The sequence below is a fragment of the Lingula anatina genome, chromosome 1, assembly GCF_051362555.1.
Source record: "Lingula anatina isolate TDL-2025a chromosome 1, LinAna3.0, whole genome shotgun sequence".
Lineage (NCBI taxonomy): Eukaryota > Metazoa > Brachiopoda > Lingulata > Lingulida > Lingulidae > Lingula > Lingula anatina.
The window spans coordinates 3,354,363-3,372,141 of record NC_141767.1 but is presented as its reverse complement, the minus strand read 5'-3'; the positions used below and the strand labels follow the sequence as shown (position 1 = coordinate 3,372,141).

Sequence of the window (17,779 nt, the reverse complement as noted above, 5' to 3'; positions counted from 1 at the left end):
ACTTTCCAATGTAAAATGAAAAAAAAAAAAAGGGTGGCTGTTTGGAGGGCATATAGAGAGATCATGTATCTTTATAATATTAATGCTTCCTGCATTAGCATACATAAGTTCTATGATAAGATTTCTTATTTTTAAAAGCTACAGAATTTATAAAATTTCCACATTCTAGGTGCTGTTTTATTTGGTCTGGATCCCACTGTAGTACAAGTGCGACGTTCACGTATGGTGTATGGAATTGGTGTGCTCAACCGTTTTCAACCAGGAAAACATCCCAAATCCAAGAAAATTACCAAAGATGGTGCCGACTGGTGCACAGATGTCTTTGACAAGTTTGTGGACATTGACCAGGCAGTGGCGCTAGGGGACTCTGCCCTGCGGAGTTACACCCCTGCCAAGGCTGGGCAAAAGGTCAGCATTATTAACATTTACTGCAGTGATCGCCCTGACGTTAAATTTATCACTGACAAAAGTGTGAAGAAGTGTGGACAGCTGGTTTTGGATTTGTCAGACGACAACTATCAGGACTTGCCAAAGAGGCGCGAACTGCAGACGAGGATGCAGTTTGGGGACACAGAAATCAAAGTTAGCGCTCTGGATGTTGCGACAGGAAAGTGTGTCAGAGCTTCCATTGATTTCCTCAACAAGTGATTACTGAAAACAAACTGTTGGGCTTTCAGTTCACCTTGTGGTTGACATGCCCAGAATGTTGTCATGATGATAGATTTATTATTGTGTGGTTGGAAGATGTTAGGGTACTCACCCTTTCAGAATTAATCGAGGTGAAAAGAATTAAAACAGCTTTGGACAAAAACTAGAATAAAGATCCTGTCAAATGATTAAAAAAAACAGGTGCAGTGACTAAGTATGTACTGGCCAAATTACAGGGATATTATGAAGATGGAGCTAATAGATTTTTCATATTCCTACCAAAGAAATTTCCTCATATTCAAGTGCCAAATATTTATTCAAAGTTCCATGAAATTAACCTTTTCCGTCCTTGCCTTTTGACCTAAGAATACTTAGAAACAATACAAAAACTTTCTATTTTGACATGTAGGTAGAAGTGCATTTTTTCAGGTATGGCATATGAAATGCCAGTGAAGGAAATATCCATATAACAAAGGAGTATCCATATAACAACATAAAATTTTATAGTACTAGTCCATATTGAGTTTATGATGAATTTGTATTATGTATGTAGTCTGAATTAAAATATTTAAATTGTGGTTAAAATATCCATGAAGCAGAAACCTGGGCAGTCCCCAGCTTTCTGCCAGTCAGTTCTATGAGGGCCTATGCAATACTCAGCAATGATGGAATATATTTGTTTATGCAGAAGAATATGTACATTGGTAGAATAAACAGGCATGTTTTTATGAGATTTGCTGGTACAAATTGTACATCTATGCATTTGTACTTCCACTGGAAGTTGGAATAACATTTACTGTTCAAGTTAGGCTTCATTCACAATGTCTATTTTCTAAATTCTATTTTCTATTCACGGTATGTCTCATGATCACGGTCTGTGCCCTTAATATCCCGCGGCGTAATTACTGGCAGCGCGAGCCAGTTACTATAAGTTACTATAAGTAACTGGCTCGCGCTGCCAGTAATTACGCGGCGGGATATTCAGGGCACAGACCGTGATCATAAGATAGCGCGAATAGAAAATAGATTTTTAGAAAATAGACATTCCATGTGAACGAAGCCTTAATCTGCATACAGTGAAAGGCTAGTAAAACCATGCAACTTATACATGTAGTTGATTTAAGATGCTTACATAAATCACGAGTGAAGAATCATTTTTATAAGTACCATGCATTATACAGTAGTTACCAGTACGTATGTCAATTTGCTACAAACCTGCCTGGTTGACGTTCTAGTCATACGATTTTGCTTCAAAAAATGGTATTCGGTGCTTTTTTTTGTAAAGGAATCTTATTAACATTTTACATGTACAGCTGTCTGTAGTTTTTGTAGAAAATTGCATGAGATGTATGAATAAATATATTTATTACTGCCAGCTTCACTTTTATAATTTGTGTGAATTCATGATTGACTGGAGAAGCTTTTGCCCAGCCCTATCTTTAAAAGTTGAAGCAATTTTACTAAAATACTTTTAAGTACACCTTTCAATACTATCATCACTATAAATGAAAAATTCATTACCAATGATAAATTCTACCCTGTTGTTGCTACAACAAATAAATCTTTAATGGTACTGTTCCTTCAGTAATCAATCAGACCCATGGACTTCCTATCCATTGCACAGAATATTCCACAAGATGGTGGAACACAAAAATGCATTCAATGACATATAATTCAATAAACAAAATAAATAATTGGTCTTTTTTTTGTTCATAATTTAGAAATTTGACACTTCTTGAGCATGCACGACATAAATCAACTGCTGCTATGCAAAATGTCGTCAATAGGCAGCTGTTCATGTAGATATTTCATATCGCCTGCGGTAAATTCGGCAACGGTGTTTCCAGATCCCTTTAGAATCCATTTTGTGGTCAACAGGCCCTCCACGCCCACTGGGCCCCTGGCATGGATACGGCCTGTACTGATACCAACCTCTGCACCTAAAAAATATAAATAGGCTTATGTAATTGTTATTTCAAATGTATAACTATTTAAATGGTTTCCATGTCGAAAAAATTCATAAAGATTATAAAACAAAATTTTTGTGGTGTGAACCCAAAGAGTAATCATATTGGTGTGGAGTGAAAAGGCCTACTGAAAATCTTTGAGTTAGTGTGTTTGACCATCCCAAAACAGACCTGGTGGACACATGATAAAAAACTGGATCCTAGAAATATCTACAGACCCTACTGTCTTAATAGATAAGTCTTGAATTCTCACCTAGTCCAAACCTGTATCCATCTGCAAACCTGGTACTGGCATTGTGGAACACACAGGCACTGTCCACCTTCTGTAGGAATGTCTCTGCTGCCTCAGCTGGAATAATAACACACAGTTAATACCATGCCACACTGACTGGTCTGACACCACAGCAAAGGCCATGATCTCTTCACTACAGCTGAGTACTGAAAGTTATTTTAGTCTACACTGCATATATTACAGTAACTCCGAATATTTCAGCAAACGAGGCCTTGTAAAAAATACATTTGGTATGTTGCTTTCTACAAAGGTACACCAGATTCCCTAACAAGAAAATCTTCATAAATCATTTCAAAGTTGAAGAAGCTTTCAAACTGAAATTTCAGGGTCCAAATTGAATAAAAGTATTCAATGCTAAATTAACACATGACACACAACAATAGAAATTTGATAACATCCCAAATAAACACACCATTTCTAGTTACAATCACATCTGTATGTGAGCTGCCATATTTGTTGATGTGATCCACAGCATCCTCCACATTTTCCACCACCTCAATGGTACACTGCAGGTCTCCATACTCTGTCCTCATGGATGATGCTGGCACAGGGCCAAACTTGAGATGACTCAGCAATCTGGGTCCTCCTAGAATCTTCACCTGAAAAATTATCAGGATTTTTGCCATAACTTGAAAAATATTATGAATTTTTGCTATTCTTGTATTTCACATTTTAATGTTAAAACTTTTTTCACTTCAGGTTAACATGCAGACTTTTAGTTTTTGATATACGTAACAACTGAACTAAAGAATAAAAACCTACATTTTCCTTTCGCAAAATGTCACACACATGGTCGAAGAAACCAGTTCGTAAGTGATCGTGATGTATGAGAAGTGTTTCCATGGCATTGCAGGCTGCAGGGTAGTCACATTTGGCATCAACCACTGAAAGTACATCAAATATAACTTTCTGAACCCAATAAAGAGACTTTCACTACTGCAAGTAAGAAACTGCTTTGTGATTGCTGTTTGTGCTGTATTTGCCATATATGCCTACTGAATCAGTTTGTATTTTCATTGTCATTTATCTAAAGGAATGCCTACACCATAGGATAAAAACAAGTAGATGGCACTATATCTGTTTATTTAGTTATCTTTCTTGATTTCCAAAGAATTATCAATAATATATCATCATTATCATCCTTCGCCCTTGGGCAGAATGGCAGTAATATAAACTATGTATGATTATCATTGAAAATAAGTTTTTACATTTTAATAATATATTTCAGGCTATGCAATATTTTCCTTTCATCTTGTTTAGGCCAAAAAAGTGAAAAGTGTACCAAAATCAGATGCACGCCACAGTTCCATATTTTTCATAACTACTGACCTATTTTAATAGCTGCTTCCAGGTCTGCGTCTTTATCCACAAACACATGACAGACGCCCTCGCTGTGGCCGAGGACAGGAATGCCTTTACTCTCCTGCTGTATCTTGGAAACCAGTTCCTTGGAGCCTCTAGGAATCACCAGGTCAATGTATTCATCCATCTGCAGTAAGTCAGTGATGTCTTCTCGTCGACTGACCTACGGAGTGAGACAACTTGTCAATAAACTGGTGTTCATAAATAAACCTCCACAAATTAGCATGGCTGTACACTAACCATACAGCATCTTGACATCTAAAATAACATGAAATCTTAAGTGATAGTTTTCAAAAGTTTATTGATATTTAACTGAAAAGTATACCCACCAAGCTCACAGTATCTTTTGGGACATGTGGCCCTAGAGCCTCTTCTACCAGCTCATGAAGTATTTTATTACTGTGATATGCTTCCTTGCCTCCCTTCAGTAGTAAACCATTGCCAGTGGCTATGGAGAGGGCAGCAACCTAGACAAAAAAATATATCAATCAATTAGAAACATTCAAATTTGTCTTGCACACTGATGAGGCAAAAATTAATTTCTTTTTAAAAAAATGATTATTTTAATATTAAAAGTTTTAAAACGTAATCCATACAAACCTGTGGTAAGGCATCTGGTCTGGACTCAAATATGACTAGCAGTACACCTATAGGTACAGTGACTTGCGTTAGGTCCATTCCCTCGGCCACCTTGGTATGGCGCAAGACGCGGCCAATGTTAGTATGGGATGTGGCAGCTATCTGTCGCAGGCCGCCTGATAGATTCTGTAACTTTGCCTGGGTTAGGATCAGACGGGAGATGTTCACTGGGAGAAGTCCTGAAAAGAGGACATTAATACAACCTTCATTTACACTCTTTAAATCTTGAACTGGTTTAGAGTAAGGTTTGATAAATCTTGAGAACTATGCCATCTATCTACTACTGAAAAAGAAGCAAGTAAAACACTACGATCAAATTATCTTGGAGAGAGAAATTCCTTATGAAACAAATATTACAGTCCAACTGACGTTCTACCCATAATTTCTCCACCTACCAGCAGCTTTAGCTGCATCCACATCCTTCCTATTGGCTGCTAGTATTTCAGCGGATCTGTCGATCAGTAAACCTGCCAAACTGTTGATGATGTCCGCCCTTTTTTCAGAGCTTAGTGCTTGCAAGGCATAGCAACCTTCTCTTGCTGGAATAATAATGTTAATCAAATAAGTGACATATTATAATTGCTTAAAACTTAGTCAAATTGTTAAAATAAATATTAATTTTATTAATTTGACACCAATACTCTTTCTCTTCAGCAGCCCCCAAAAATTGGTTGTTCCTTGCACGGTGTGGTGTCAGCAAAGCAAAAGAGGCATAAAAATCCAAGATGGCTATGGATCTGCTTCCAGTTAGCATGAAGTTATGAACAAACACAATTCCCAAAGAGACTGAAAAAGTTCAATTAGGAAAAAAAAAAAAAAAACAATTGTGTCTTATATTGGTCATTACACAAAAAGTGAGCATTTGAATCATATTAATGATGCAAACACTTTGTGTAAGATTTGCATTATTCTGACTTGTCTAATAATTTGTTCTGCCTTATAATTGTCTTTTACTGCAGAACCATCCAATTAAGAATGAAATCAACTTTAATCAAAAAGTGATATAAAACAGATACACAAATATTACACAATATTAATGGGTCAGTCACTTATGTGCCTCACATTTTCAAATGACCTACATATACAAGTAAAGTGTTTGCTTTCTGAATGAGCTAATGCCTAAAAAACAAACAAGTAGGTCAGGACATATTGAATCAGCCCCAGATAAAAGAGCTGATAAATATGAACTTGTACTTGCTACTTGCATGATAGTATGAGCCTAGGGTACAGGGCAGGAAGGGGTGCTGGGTCATATTTATCACAACAACTAAAAGGTAATAACTAATTTTAAGCTGCTTTCTTACTGCTTGTTAATTTCATAATACCTCACGAAAAAGCAACCTGAGGATTGAGTGAGAGAAAAACAAGAGACCATACAAGGTTTTTAAGACAGACACTGTCAAATCTATGTTATCAGAACAAAGGTGAACACTAGCTGCCATCACAGCTCATGAAATGGGTGTCAAAGTTGTTTGCTCTTCTACAATGGTTGCCTGTACATGTATTTTATCTGTGTTGTTTATGATTGCCACTAGTCATGCAGAGATTCTGGAAACAAAGCTGGGTAGACTTCGTGGAAAGACCCAAACAGTCAACGGAAAGAACATAGATGTCTATCTTGGGGTTCCATTTGCAGAGCCTCCTCTTGGACATCTACGCTTCCAAAAGCCTGTACCCAAGAAGCCATGGACACGCATCATAGATGCTACTGAATATGGGCCTTCATGTACCCAGACTTTCTTTCCCGGACTCAAGGAGATATTACTTCACACTGATATTTCAGAGGATTGCCTTACTCTTAATGTGTACGTCCCTGTATCTGAAAATAAGGCACCCAAAGCAGTAATGGTTTGGATTCATGGTGGAGGGTACTCCATGGGTCAGGGGATGGCAACCCCATGCCAAGAATTGGCTTTACACGGTGATGTTATTTGTGTCACCATCAACTATAGGTTGCATATTTTTGGATTTTTATCAACACTGGATGAAAATGCCCCAGGTAATTTTGGGCTGTGGGATCAGCATGAGGCCTTAAAATGGGTCAAAGAGCACATCTCAACATTTGGTGGTGATCCAGAAAGCATTACCATATTTGGTGAATCTGCTGGTGGTTCTAGCGTGCTGCATCAAGCGATAACTAAATATAACATTGGACTGGTCAAACGTGCCATCAGCCAGAGTCCGTCCGCTTTCAGCAGTGGATTTGCCTTCTCAAGGAAACCTCTTCAATTAGCCAGAAATATGGGTCACAAACTGAATTGCAGTGCCTCGGACAACAAAGATTTCAGTGACACTCTGAGATTGGTTAACTGCTTACGTTTGGCATCTGTGCAGGATCTTCTTCATGCATCTGCAGCGCTATTAACACCTGGCATTTCAAACGACACGGAGGAATATGGCATCATGCCTTTTGCTCCAGTAGAAGATGGAGACTTTGTGCCTTATGGTGCACAGGGATATTTTTCAGCTTCCAAATTCAAAAGCAATCCAGAAATAGACGAAGCTTTCAGTAAAGTTGATTGGATGGCAGGTGCATTAGCAGACGAAGGTAATGACATGCTTTATTTGGCAGCCATGACGCATGAGAAAGATGGGTACAACATAACATCTGGAATACCGGAAGATATCATAAACACAAAACTGGTACTTCCGTTTCTGAAAGCCTTATTTCCAAACAACTTAGAAAGAGTAAAAAAGTATATTCATGACATGTACACCCACAAAGTTGACCCCATTGAAAATGCCATTGCTGCACGGGATTTTTTCTCCGATTTCCTGATGCATCAACAAGTCATGAAATCATGCCTGGCTCATTTGAGATCGAAATTAAGTAGTACCCGAAAATCTGCTACTTACTCCTATATCATCAGTCATGTTCTGAGTGGCAAAAGCTTTACTGACTACTATGTTGGCATTACTCTTCCAACCTGGGCCAAGTGTGCCACACATGGGGATGACTTACCACTAGTTTTTGGGCCAAATATTGTTAAAGAAGGTGTTGAATTTGACTGGAATGAAGAGGATCAAAATGCTGCCAATACTGTGATGACACTCTGGACCAACTTTGCAAAAACAGGGTAATCAAGATCTTATATTTTATGCACAATAATTGGATTTTTTTTAATATAAAAATACTGTAAAAAATAACAGCACATTCCAATTAATTGATGAATAAACTTGAACTACTACATTAAATTATCTAATATTTTATCCAAGAAATATTGTATGTCATTGTGAATAAAAATGAATAACAATAACTAAAATAAGAAACAAGAATTGAAACAAATTTACAATTTTTTCAGAAATCCAAACAAAGGAAGTCCACTAGAGGGTGTGGCAAGCTGGGAGGAGTTCACCAAGGACAAGAAGGGCTACATAGACATCGGCAAACAAACTAAGATGGAGTATGATCTACATCCAGAGAGGATGAAGTTGTGGATGCATACAATTCCAGAGGAAATTGAAGCAGAACAAAGAAAGAAACAAAAGACTGAATTGTAACTAAAATTTGACAACCGAATATAATGCATAATGTTATAACTGTTAAAAAAATTAAACTATAATACTTATTGCCTTAAAAAAAAAACAATGATCATAAATCTAGAACAATAAACACAAATTATGGTCAAACATATATATCAGGTTGAAAGAGGAATTTTTAGCCTCACACATTAATTTTGAACATGGAAGTATACAACTTATATGTTAAGATGAGGACCAAAAAAGCCTGCTTGATTTTGAGAGACCATGATTTTACTACCACATATAATATGTAAAAAAAAAGGTCACCCAAGGGAGAAGGACAAACAGGCCATCCAAATGATAACTGAGTCATTCTCAGGGGAAAGCCTTGTTGACGCAGCATCAAAACTATCCAGCTGCTTTAAAATTGACCATTCAGAGGTTGAAGCATACTGAATCGCTCATAGCCTTCTTGTTGCCACACAACTCCATATATGTAGTACATCGGTGAAATTTGTAAAAACTGAAAATCCTTAAAACATAGCTTGCAGACCTTATGGAAAAAAATGATCAAAATGAAGATTGAAAGTCCTGAAATCAGGCATAATCCTTAAAACTTTCACCAATGTATAACTGTATAAAAGTGGAACAAAATCCCCTTACCTTTCATTGCTTGTATTTCCACAGCAGGCCCCTCTACCATAGCGTCTGTAAACATGGTGCCCACTTTCTTCCCATCAACAATGTTCAGGATTGCACTCTCCTCAGTACCATTACAGATGACCACGCCCACATCATGACCCAGGCACCATGTGGCTGCTTTCACCTACAAATAGTTAGGTAACTGTCACAACTACACAATCCATCTCAAAATGTTCTCACCTAGCACATTTTACATTTTCTCAATTAGCACCACCTGCATGTTCTCACCTAGCACATTTTACATTTTCTCAATTAGCACATCCTACCTGTTCTCACCTAGCACATTTTACATTTTCTCCATCAGCACATCCTACCTGTTCTCACCTAGCACATGCTCCTCAGCCAAAATGTAGTTCATTCCTCTCACATTTTGGTCAAGAAATTAAAGTGGCCATCAACATAAAAATTGAGTTGACCTTTCTTAGTGGGGTCATTTCTTTTATCAACTTCTCATTTTGTCACCATACATAACATTCACTCTATCTATTCTAAGGTAATAGTCACTTCGGTCTACTTTTTTAAATGAAGCACATTTCCCTTCCTGTTATTTACCTTGGACTCCATTCCTCCCAGTCCTACTCTGGACTTGCCCCCAAACACCACATTCACACTGTCTGTCTTTGGGGAATAGGTGTGAAGGAGACGAGACCCCTCAGTGCCGGGAGGAGACGTGTAGATACCATTCACATCTGACATTAAGATCAGCAAGTCAGAATCTGTTTCTACGGCCAGCCTGGCAGCCAGACTGTCATTGTCACTGACACTGATCACCTGAATAGCAACAAAGGGGTGAAATGGTAGACGAAGGGTTAGAGCATTGACAGCTTTACAAAATAACCAACCTTATCTTGTAGATTAAAACATTTTAATCTTGATAACTAAATGCATTTAAAAAAGACTTGAGAATCAGAGATGAAATATCTACAGTCTCAATTGGGTGTCTGGCATTGGGATATGTGTTATAAAAAGTTTTTTTCCGATTTCTCAACTTCTTATGGAATTTGACATTTAACATAAATGAATGAAAATGCACATTTTTTAGCTTGACTCATAATTGGTTAAAATATAATGGTCACAAAGTGATACAGTGGAAAAAAACTCACCCCAGCTAGGTCTTTGTCTGCCTCTGGTGGTGGAGCTACTGCATCATTAGCATTTAATATAGGAATAATATTCAGTTTTAGGAGTTCCTGCAAGGTGCCCCGTAAGTTCTTTCTACTCTCATCATTAGTGAAGTCTGGTTTTGTGACTAAAACCTGGAATGCATAAGTTATTCCTGTACATCATAAACAAAAAGAATTATACTTAACATGTTTTTATGTCTTATCATAAAACATATTTGTCAGATGTCGATATACTTAATAAGTAAAAGCAACTTTCTCCAATGTAAAAGTTTTGAAAAATTTAGAGAAAAAGGTAACTTAACTTTAAATGAAACATGCACACTCATATTAGCCATTAAATGATCTATTTGATGTATACAAATTAATGCATTGCTAATAAAAAATTAACAGACTATTATCTTTGGAATTTATCAACATCATTTAGAAACAAATAATAAACAGTTAGTCAGTGTTAAAAGAAAACAATAAAAGTTAACACCACTGATGTGCAAAAGTGACAGCAGTCAGTTAATACAACTAGCATAAAAAGATAAAGACCTTGTTAAAATACTGTTGATTTTAAATATGCTGGTTCAGGAGATTATACAAAGTTTGAAAAGCTTACCAGTACTGAATGTGCTGTTGCATTTTTAATTGAAAAAAAATCCCAAGGCAAAAAAAAAAAAAAAAAAAACTTCAATTTTAAGTAGTGTACATTCATTCATACAAACCGAATTCACTCTATGCTACTATATAGTCAATAATATAATAATTTAGTGGCATGACTTTATAATAACATTTTAGAAACAATGTGGAAAAAAAAACTTGGTGGGTTTGTTAATAATCACCTGTGCAGTTTTGATGGCATACTGTGAAAACAACTGATTGTACAGTGCCATTAATCCACCCATACCACAGGCAGAGAAGGCATGACTACTAGGCCCTGTCAACTCTCCCTGAACAGACAATACAGTTAAAAAAAGAGAAAAACTACAAACTAAAAGCAGAGTAAATAAAGAAAGATGAGAACTGAAACTAAGGGATGTTAGTAGAATAGGTCATATTTGGGAGACATTTCTAGCAATGTTTCTTCTGTATCCAAGTGTTGGCAACTGGTAGAGTATTTATCTGCTCCAAAACTCTGACCTTTACCAACATATATCATATCATATGAGTTCATCATACTGAATAACAAATGTTCATTCTACTTTTTGGGTTTCAGAATGTCCTATATATAGGATTTGGACAGTAAAAAGTGTATTCAACAATACTTTAGATGTTTCTGTTATGGTCACTGGTGGGGTCAATTTTGGAATGTGTGCTAATAGCTAAAACACTTGTAACCAAGGTTAACAATGCAATTTTCAGACACAATTTGGGGTTGTAAAAAAAAGTAGACAGAAATGCCTGGGTAGCCATTGCCCTGGTATCTGGGGGCAGCTTGAACCCATAAATAGTCAGGAATAATATCAGACATCTGATTCAAACTTGAAAAAAAAATGTTGTATGTGTTTTCTTTTTACCATAATGGTTTATAGATTTATAAACATCTATCGGGTCTGGTAAAGATAAGATTATCTCCAAGCTGGCAAAATGATGTCAACAAGATGGCCTGCTTCTGATTGTGAAATTCACAGTACAACTCAGCAGATGTTGACGTGAAACATGTCAGCAATGAAATTTGAAACAGGGATGTTCATCAGATAGAATACAGAAAAGAGAACATTAGTCTATGAATACAAGGTTCCCATATATGACCCATCTATCCAACATAAATAAAAAAATAAATAACTTAAATAAAGTAAAAGGACTGCATGCATCCTCAAATGCCAAAAATTCCTGCAACCACAATAAAATCACCAGAGCAAAATACGACATCAAATTTAATTCAGGGTTTCATTCCTGACCAAATGAAATATTTTTGATGCAAAATGAGGTTGTCTGTTAGGAAAATTAATTCAATTTTTCTGAAATCCTGTATCAATTTTAGTCAGATATTTTGCTCCGTTGTGTATCATCTGCTGTCTCCCTGTCCTTGAAACATGCAATGTACCTGAGCTATTCTGACGCCATACTGTAAAAACATGGCCTCATACAAGGACATGAGACCGCTCTGGCCCGCCGCTGCGCACGCCCGTGGCTCTAAAATTGGGCGTCCTTGCTGGAGATTGAAATAAAAACAAATAGACAAAAGTCTTTCAGTATTTGATGCAGCATGAAATGGATAGATTTCTTAATAAGAATACAAAACATTCAATAATTAATAATGCTGAAAAAGACATATCATAAAATTTGTATCTTATAGCACAAACATTAAAATAAACAACATTGTCACCTCAATAAGCATTCCTACAACATATCAATATGTTTATGTTTATCTAAATCTTGTCTCCACTATCTAGCCACTTGACAAATAAGTCAACATATGTAAACATTCATGACAGGATAAGCCACAAATTGCCCTTAAATATCAATAAAAAACCCCAAAGAACTTTGAACGTCTAACCAAAGCCCTAAATACAGGCTAAATTGAGGTGAAACATTAATTTGAATAAATTCAACGTAATATTACTGCTGAACAAAAATATTTATTAACTGTAGATATGGCCCAAAGATCATTAAGAGTACACAAGACAAACATTTATACAACGTAGCATTCAATCAGTAACATTTACTCAGTCTGACGTTTGACAGGTTGACTGTTAGCTAGCATAAAAGCTTCATAAATGTTTTGCTTGCATACAAATAAAAATCTCCGAACAATATTACTGATGAATTTGGAATGTTTTTCACATCCTCTGCAGTTTTTTTCCTACCTTCCCATTTTCCCTAACTGACAGCGTCTGGCGCATGCTCATGGACATCATTATCTCGTGGCGCAGTTTTTGTTTCCCAAATGCAACGGCACCACTGGTCACCATTAACATCTGGTAGCCCCGATTCTGAAGTTCTGAAACCTAGAAATATATACAAATATGTACCTCTGCTATGAATTTGTATTATATATATATTTAAGTTGAATAACTTGAATTAAGTAAACAGATTCAAGCACATCAATATTCACATTCCCATTTTATTACTTTCAGAACAATGAAAATTTAAGAAAAGTATTTTCATAAATGTTTAATAATAATAATAATAATAATAATAATAATAATAATAATAATAATAATAATAATTATAAATGCCCAAAATCTTACAACTAAATAAAAGAAAATGAAACAAAAAAGTCTAACAAACCTGTTCAACTATAGAAGCCAGTCTTCCCAGTGCTAGACCACACTCATCTTCACGAGTTATAACTGCACTTCCCAACTTGACCACAATACGGCGGCCATGTTTCAAGTCAGCACGATACTTAATGGCACTCTTCTGAAGTGTGCTGTTAGTATGCAATGCACTGACTGTTGCCACAAGACCAGACCGGGAGGAGACAGTCCCTGGGGTATGCAGGACAGATCTTAACATCCCCGGGGTAAGGACGGCAGGCCTTGGCATCCTAGTGCCGTAGTACCTTTGCTGAGCGTGGCGCTGTAGGTATCTGCAGTGATGTCTGCAAACTGATGCCTGCATTATGGTGACCTGGATCAGGATATTGAGAAGGACTTCAATGTTTCTTAATTTCCCACTGGAAGACTTATACTTTCCAATATCTTGACTGTCAATATCTATTTCTTTTGGCTTTTGAAAAAAAAATCAAGTTTCCTCAATCAAAAATGAGCCATTAATATGAATAAACTGAATTTTTCAAGTTTCCTCATATTGACCTTTTCTTTTTTGCAAACTAATAATTTTTTAATGTACAAATCTATAACGTTAAAAATTTTTTGTTTTAGTATTCATTATGCACAATGAACTCCTGAACAGTATCCATGTCCTAAGGGCAGTAATAAATCTCAACCACTGAATTTGAAATGCACATTAGTCCTCATTCTTTAATTTCAAATGTACATAAATGATATTTTCTACCAAACTAATTTAAATTACTATCTTTCGCTTCCTGACTTACCTTCAAGAATATGTTTAATAACAAAATTGAAAAAGTTGCTTTTACTCATTTAATTAACTCATTAAGAAGACACAATTACACATTAAATCTAATTCCGAGTTCTGTACGCTTTCTCTAAGATAGTATAAAGTACAACGCACCATTTGTTTCTCACATATTATGAACTTAACACATGCAATTGCCATGTAGAGAAAGGTCACATCAGCATAAATTGGCATGCACATCACAATGAAGACATAGTGTGGATTTTCTTAAAGACCATTCATGTTTTATATTGCACTATTTACATAGAAAGCAGTTTCCAGGCTTAGTTCTCTAATAGAAACATAGCTAGCAATTAACTAAGGTGAATAGGGCTAAGTGCATGTTACTCAGTGTAGCCTGACTACCCCAGTGCATTTGCTTGGGCCATATGTCAGGTCTGTCTTTGGGTTTATAACAAAACTAAGTACATGATGGAATGGTAGAAACCAATTCTAATATGCCCTAAAAAATTATCTTAAGTACTCTCATAACTTTTAGCATGCTACATGTAGTATAAGTCTAGATAGGTGCAGTACACCCCTGTTATTGATAATCAAGTTTAATAAAATTAAATGTATTAAATATTGTCTTTGGAGATACTTTCTCTTTTCCAAACAAATATCATTCATTCACAAACTTTTATGAAATAAGAAAAAATTTAAAAATTAACACAATGGCAGATAAATGTGGGCCTTCAGCTGATATATTTTCTTTGCACAATAAACAAGCAAACAAATGGACTATCATGAGCATTGATAAAAAGTAGGGCTATCTGTCCCCAAGGATAGATAAAAGGGTGGAGGAACATAATAATAATAATAAACTTTTATGAAATAAGAAAAAATTTAAAAATTAACACAATGGCAGATAAATGTGGGCCTTCAGCTGATATATTTTCTTTGCACAATAAACAAGCAAACAAATGGACTATCATGAGCATTGATAAAAAGTAGGGCTATCTGTCCCCAAGGATAGATAAAAGGGTGGAGGAACATAATAATAATAATAAACTTTTATGAAATAAGAAAAAATTTAAAAATTAACACAATGGCAGATAAATGTGGGCCTTCAGCTGATATATTTTCTTTGCACAATAAACAAGCAAACAAATGGACTATCATGAGCATTGATAAAAAGTAGGGCTATCTGTCCCCAAGGATAGATAAAAGGGTGGAGGAACATAATAATAATAATAAACTTTTATGAAATAAGAAAAAAATTAAAAATTAACACAATGGCAGATAAATGTGGGCCTTCAGCTGATATATTTTCTTTGCACAATAAACAAGCAAACAAATGGACTATCATGAGCATTGATAAAAAGTAGGGCTATCTGTCCCCAAGGATAGATAAAAGGGTGGAGGAACATAATAATAATAATAATAATATTGTTGCACCTTGCACCATTTGTCATGAACTGACTGCATGCCAAGTAAAAGGTCACCTAAATTGTGTCACAATTTCAATATTGGGGTAAGTATCCAGACAAATAGGTTACAGAGGCAGTAAATGGAACACCTACTGTACACCTTTACATGTAATCTTCCCTTTCACTATTTCAATGGCATGTGCTCATCATATCTAAAAGCCCTTTTTAAAATATTTCATTTTAACCCCTGTTTCCTTGGCCAATGGTAGAAAAAATTATATTTAAAATGAATATTTTGTAGTATTTAAAAAACACTTTAACACTATATTAAATAGTGAGGATTGAGTTAGTGTTAAGAAACAGTTGAAGAAAACTTGTGAATAATAGTTTTAGTGCCAATATTTCATCATTTGTCCCTTTAAGAAATTACTAGCCTTGTTATATAAGATTAATTACCTCACCTCAGCCAGACATGTAAACAGAGTTTAGGAGTGGGTACAAAGGTTGTATAGAGAGGCTACAGTACAGTGTTTGGAGGGGGTGAGTGGGTGGGAGGCAATGCATAGTTTTATTTCTGCCACCATGTCATCAACCAGACATATATACATCTTATAGTTATTTTTTTCTAGTACAAGTGTTACCCAATTTGTATTCTGTGTATTTATTATTATTATTTTCATCTGCCCCATTTTCATTAGTATAAATATTGAATGCAACTGTTCCTATACCCATCTCAACAACCACTGAACTTTAATATTAAACCCTTAAGATCAGACTGTCTGGTAGAGATAGATGTCATTCTTATCACCTTACTTTGAACAAGAATTATAATTGGTAATTTGCATATGTAAGTTGCTTAGAAAATGAACTAAATATATCTACATAGCAGTATCAAGCCTTGTAGTGCGTGGTACCACAATATTTATGTATGTTTAAAGATAACCCTCCTTACAATTCACAGAAAATATAAACTGTGCAAAATTGAATCAGGTATTATTTTACACTTAAATTCATAACAAAGTTTAGTTGTTTTTCTGATGCCACATTATTCTACTATATATTTAAAAGTACATAAACATAATAAGATGTTCACTGTCACTCATCACTTCATCCCATCCTACAGATAGATCGATGTATTATTTTATCATTCATTATTATTATATATTATTACTATTACTATTATTCACCACACCTTTGCAATCCATTCATTTTTCAAATCATTCTTAATTCCTGTTTATTCACGTCATTAACCTTACAAAGCTGAGATATATCAACTTATACCGGTTCCATCCAGTTAAACTCAAATGCTTGGTAGTGCATAATTTGCATGAATTTCTTACATATTATATTTCATATTTTAACCTCCACCTTATTATACTGTATTGTACATTTTATATGTTTTATATGTTGTTCTGGTACCTAATTATCAAGACAGTAGTGCACTTGATTTTAATAAACTATATAAACAATTACTATTTCTTGAGCTGGAACATTACAATCTGAACAATCTGTATATATACAGAATACATGCATGCAAATAATTATCTCATAACGTTTCATTTCCTTGTTAAATCATCAGACATAAGGTATTATTTAGGTATGGTATAGTTTATAATTATAAACCGACGTTATTTGAGTTCTACTGAGACGACTGAAGGAAACCGGCTGATGCAACACTTGGCCTAGTGACGCAATACGTGGATACCGACGGAAGTACCGGTGCTTAGTACAATATGAATGATATCCATATTCACTCACATACTGTAACTACCAAACGTTTACATTTTCATTAACACCCACAACCAGTTTCCACGCCCTGATCGCTATATTATAACCTAAATAATAAGAACCTGTTGATTCCTAGCTCTACCAGTTCGCCTCCCCCCCCCGTCTAATGGTCTCACATTGGTCATTGTTTATGTTTTTATCAAGTGAAAGTGAAGATTATATACTTTCATTTATCACTGAAAAAATACTAATAATTACAGAAAACATGTTTACCTTCTGTCCGTCTCAGTGGCTATTTGAATACAGAAATTACCGCCAGTTCCTTCGCCGAAGCAACGCTTTCTCTGCAGAGAAAAACAAAAACATCCGCCGCCGGTTCAAGCCTTGCACTGAATTTTTACACGCACCATCCAACGTGGGCTCAAATGACCTCTATGACCTTTGACCCTGGTGACCTTAACGTGAACTTGCACT

General features: G+C 35.6%; 3 protein-coding genes across 9 annotated transcripts in view; 2 read left to right on the top strand and 1 right to left on the bottom strand.

Annotated features, from left to right (window-relative positions):
- The window catches only part of LOC106175758 (heat shock 70 kDa protein 12A), a 34,088-nt gene extending 32,059 nt beyond the window's left edge, over positions 1-2,029 (top strand). For all 5 annotated transcript variants that reach the window (XM_013557918.2, XM_013557910.2, XM_013557902.2 and 2 more), the window contains one exon: positions 170-2,029. In XM_013557918.2, the coding sequence (XP_013413372.2) occupies positions 170-648 (479 nt within the window). In that variant the 3' untranslated portion in view covers positions 649-2,029. The remainder of the gene's footprint in view (positions 1-169) is intronic.
- On the bottom strand, positions 1,997-17,761 carry LOC106175733 (delta-1-pyrroline-5-carboxylate synthase). 3 transcript variants are annotated; one of them, XM_013557870.2, is made up of 15 exons: positions 17,579-17,761; positions 13,416-13,757; positions 12,992-13,132; positions 11,024-11,131; positions 10,176-10,328; positions 9,625-9,843; positions 9,034-9,196; positions 5,304-5,447; positions 4,870-5,087; positions 4,599-4,736; positions 4,237-4,432; positions 3,670-3,791; positions 3,320-3,506; positions 2,869-2,964; positions 1,997-2,588 (listed from the first exon to the last, which is right to left on the bottom strand). In XM_013557870.2, the coding sequence occupies exons 2-15, from the start codon at positions 13,746-13,748 to the stop codon at positions 2,404-2,406; spliced, it is 2,403 nt and encodes an 800-aa protein (XP_013413324.2). In that variant the 5' UTR covers positions 13,749-13,757; positions 17,579-17,761; the 3' UTR covers positions 1,997-2,403. The 3 variants fall into 3 exon arrangements, with proteins under 3 accessions (XP_013413324.2, XP_013413316.2, XP_086853021.1); XM_013557862.2 differs by lacking the exon at positions 11,024-11,131 and adding an exon at positions 12,229-12,336 and having other exon boundaries at positions 17,579-17,760; XM_086996895.1 differs by lacking the exon at positions 11,024-11,131 and adding an exon at positions 12,229-12,336 and having other exon boundaries at positions 13,416-13,856; positions 17,579-17,710.
- Positions 6,031-9,024, top strand: LOC106175749 (carboxylesterase 1C). The gene is made up of 2 exons (XM_013557881.3): positions 6,031-7,985; positions 8,211-9,024. The coding sequence occupies exons 1-2, from the start codon at positions 6,364-6,366 to the stop codon at positions 8,407-8,409; spliced, it is 1,821 nt and encodes a 606-aa protein (XP_013413335.2). The 5' UTR covers positions 6,031-6,363; the 3' UTR covers positions 8,410-9,024.
- Positions 17,762-17,779: the final 18 nt, after the last annotated feature.

Bases quoted from the DNA above. Each gene is read 5' to 3' on its own strand.
- LOC106175749 (XM_013557881.3), top strand. From the start codon at position 6,364: ATGGGTGTCAAAGTTGTTTGCTCTTCTACAATGGTTGCCTGTACATGT. The intron at 7,986-8,210 runs GTAATCAAGATC...CAATTTTTTCAG, and splicing joins ACCAACTTTGCAAAAACAGG to AAATCCAAACAAAGGAAGTC.
- LOC106175733 (XM_013557870.2), bottom strand. From the start codon at position 13,748: ATGCAGGCATCAGTTTGCAGACATCACTGCAGATACCTACAGCGCCAC. The intron at 9,197-9,624 runs GTAAATAACAGG...AACTATTTGTAG, and splicing joins TGGGAGGAATGGAGTCCAAG to GTGAAAGCAGCCACATGGTG. The intron at 3,507-3,669 runs GTAGGTTTTTAT...ATAATTTTTCAG, and splicing joins ACATTTTGCGAAAGGAAAAT to GTGAAGATTCTAGGAGGACC.